The 3,526-nt window shown below is 33.3% G+C and overlaps 1 protein-coding gene across 1 annotated transcript; it reads right to left on the reverse strand.

Annotated features, from left to right (window-relative positions):
* Positions 1 to 465: 465 nt before the first annotated feature.
* LOC122309384 (cyclic nucleotide-gated ion channel 1-like) lies at positions 466 to 3,083 on the reverse strand. The gene is made up of 3 exons (XM_043122859.1): positions 2,983 to 3,083; positions 2,550 to 2,674; positions 466 to 1,287 (listed from the first exon to the last, which is right to left on the reverse strand). The coding sequence occupies exons 2-3, from the start codon at positions 2,636 to 2,638 to the stop codon at positions 681 to 683; spliced, it is 696 nt and encodes a 231-aa protein (XP_042978793.1). The 5' UTR covers positions 2,639 to 2,674; positions 2,983 to 3,083; the 3' UTR covers positions 466 to 680.
* Positions 3,084 to 3,526: the final 443 nt, after the last annotated feature.

Genomic DNA, 3,526 nt, shown 5'->3' on the forward strand with positions numbered 1-3,526 from the left:
CCGGAGATGAGGCACCGTGGAAGAGGAACCAAATTTCAGATGGAAATGGGGTTCAGGAGATATAGAGAGCGTCGGGATGGAGGGAGGCGAGAGGGGAGAGATTCATGGGGGAGGCGAGATGTCTGAGCATAGTTTTGTTTTTAAAAAAAGGGGGCACGCCGAGCAATAAAGGTCAGGCAACTCAGTAACAATGTTCATACTTCATACAGGCTAGACTGTTGTAATAAATTTAGTAAAACTTCAAGTCAATTAAAATGGAAATTAAAAATGTCTCTTCAATTTCTTATCTAGAGAGAAAAAAATACAATAAGTAGGACATGCAATATTTATTATCATTAGTATAAAAATTCTGAATAATATTAAATAAGTAATAAATAGTATATATATCTTATGCATCTATCACTTATCCACTTGAAGTTCTCAAATTAATGCAAAAATTGGAAGGGACCTCAACCCAATAAAAGGTTAAACACAAGAATGCTAAATCGACTTATAAGATCGAATTTACAGAGCTATAGTAATACAACGTGAATTTCGATCGCTAGTGTGCGACATGTAGCTAAGACTAAAACATGCAAAAACACATCAAAGCTAAATGATTCGGGGCCAGTTACGGAATATAATCGGCCTCCTAGCATTTGAGCTTTTGGAAAGACATACGTAGAACTTTTTTTTTTTTTTTATAAAACATATGTAGAACTGTTAAGAAGCAAAAAAGTCTCCCTTACCTGCGGGATTGGAAGAATAGCAATGATATCATTTGCGACTTTCAAGTACCTCTTTATTCTGAGCCAAACACTAGTATCTCCCTTCGTTTCTTTCTCCTTGTGTAAACAAGAACGAAGAAATGGCAATATGATATCCACAAGAGAAATGCCGTCTAGGAGCGTTCGGAGACAAACAATTACGTTGTATAATTTTCTATCGAAATGAACGCACTTTCCGACTTCATTGATCACGGGAATGTAAAAGAAGAAAGGATCCACTGATACTGAAATCACACACGACCCTGCCAAAAAGTTATACCAGAATTGAACTGATGGCTTCCTCTTTGGGAGGACCTTTTTCCCAATCCGCTCTGATTGTTGCCAAAGATGGTGGGAGACTTTCCCAATCCGCTCTGATTGTTGCAAAAGATGTTGGGAGAATTTCCCAACCCACTCCGGTTGTTGCCTCTTTTTCGTTTTCTCTATTTCTCTTGAATTAAGTACTTCATTCTTGGGACCTTGCATCTCAATATCCGCAACCCTGAGATTCGTGGGACCTTGCATCTCAATATCCGCAACCCTGAGCAGATTAGAACAAACAAAAAAAAGAGGTTAAGGATAATTTCTTTTATTTTCTCTCTTCAACAACTCATGCAATTTTGGGACCATATGGAACGTGTTCTTGATATATTCTGAATTCTGTGTTCAGAACTTGGGTCGCTTGCAAGGTTTGGAATTTCAGGAAGATCCATGCATGTTAGAAGCACGTAATGTCTCAAACACTCAGAGATTATTTAGGCCTGGTTTGGACAAAGACCTCCCAATTCATTATAACTGAATCTTATCCTATCTCATCTCAATATCCAAACACCATAAAAATAAATACTTTTCATTTTTAAGTTTTTAACTTTCATCTAATCATTACAACTTTTTCAAACTTAAATAAAAACTACAAAAAATAATTCAATTTTTTTAAATCTCAAAATAAAAATAATATTAAAAAATTATATTCTAATAATATTTTAATTTTATACAAATTATTTTTTATTTTTTCTCTTTCATTTTCCAAAATCCCATCAAACATATCTTGGAAAAGCTTGGATACAAAAGTACGTATCTTTTAACTCATCTCATCTTATTTAATCATTATAATTTTATCAAATTTTCATACAAAATATAACAAATAAATCAATTTTTTCAAATTTTAAAATAATAATAATATTAAAATATAATATTTTATTCAACTTTCACTTTAATTTATCTCATCTTAACTCACTATTCAAATCACCCTAATTCAAGCATTTCACTACAATTCATAAATTATATTTATTACTATTCACATTTCATCTTACCTCATCTGACTATTCAAACGTAGCCCAAGTTTGGCTAGTAGCAATTATAGCATTGATCTGGATATACATGTAGAAGAATACTAGGAAATGTATGTTACCAGCTGGGATATCAGTTCATTAGTAGTTTGACAATTGAGAGCTTGCTAAAATTCTACTATTAAACAGCTAGTATTATCAGTCAGTTGAATTTTTGTGTATATGAATGCAAATATTCTACAGTTTATGTAATTAATGAAAATTTACGGCATTCTTCCAGAGTCTTCTCCAATATAAACTCTATTTGATTCATGTCAGTATTCTTGGATTCTCGACGGTGGTGAAACTGGTCGTATCCACCTTCCTTTCTTTACCACCGTCACTTCTACAAATTCAAACTGGTATGCCACATACTCATGACTGTGTCTGGGGGGGAGGCTGATTGCAGAGATGGATTCAAATAGAACTAACTTATAATTATAAATAATAAAATGTATAATATATAAGCACATACTCATGTATGCCATCATCATCGTCATCAGGGCCCGGCATAAGTCGATTTTCTGGTTCCTCCCCTGCTTGCTGTTGCCCATAGATGCTCATACTCAAGTAGTGTATCCGTACACTGAATTCTGCTTCCTGATAAAAATGGAAAACAGATTAGAGAAAACGTGCAACACTCTTGGTCTATCTATTATTCTGAAGTGCATGAACATCCACAGATGGTTTTTTCAAGTAAAAAACTGCAGCTTAAAGATATTATCACTCTGAGAAATCTTATTTTCCCAAACTCGGTAGAGTATGATCCGGACCCGGAAAAAGAGAAGAAGAAAATAAACCTCTCCGCAGTTGTGTTGGCCTGAGCTGAAACAAAAACAGACGATTCTAAATGTCTATACACTAAAGCAATGAAAAAGAACTTGTATCCATATAACAATTCATTGAACCTGATAGACTAATTGTGTGTTCAAGCAGAGCAGGACATGGACCGAGTGAAGAGCAGCAGAAAGCTGGATTTTAAGCAAGCTGATTCCACATTCATGTCCAGCGGCCAGCGAGTCTATTTATAGGGACTGAGTGTGTCGTAAGAATAATTTTAGCCATCATATCTAAACCACACACAACACCTCAATTTTTATTTTTTTTTTTATTTTTTCCTTTAACAAGTATGTAATGTATGGACGATGAGTAAAATAATTCAATTGATTTAATAGGAATAAAATAAAAAAATAAAAATAAAATAAAAGATGTGTAGTGTGTTGATACCATGCCTTTTTTTACCTCTTGTTGTGGCATGCATGTGACGCCATATGATTATTAAAAAATTAAAATACAATTATAAAACAGTAGAAGGAATTTGGAATTTTAATCTTCCATTTGACATTCTCTTATAAATATAAATAGATTTTTTATATAAAAAATAATTGTTCAAAATTTAACCTTGATATATTAGATCCTTTCATGGTAACAACAGTTATATAATTTAATATA

The sequence above is a fragment of the Carya illinoinensis genome, chromosome 5, assembly GCF_018687715.1.
Source record: "Carya illinoinensis cultivar Pawnee chromosome 5, C.illinoinensisPawnee_v1, whole genome shotgun sequence".
NCBI lineage: Eukaryota > Viridiplantae > Streptophyta > Magnoliopsida > Fagales > Juglandaceae > Carya > Carya illinoinensis.

Excerpts from the sequence above, each read along its gene's own strand:
- LOC122309384 (XM_043122859.1), bottom strand. The coding sequence starts at position 2,638 with ATGAGCATCTATGGGCAACAGCAAGCAGGGGAGGAACCAGAAAATCGA. Across the intron at positions 1,288-2,549 it reads GATGATGATGGCATACATGA|GGTTGCGGATATTGAGATGC; the intron begins GTATGTGCTTAT and ends TAATCTGCTCAG.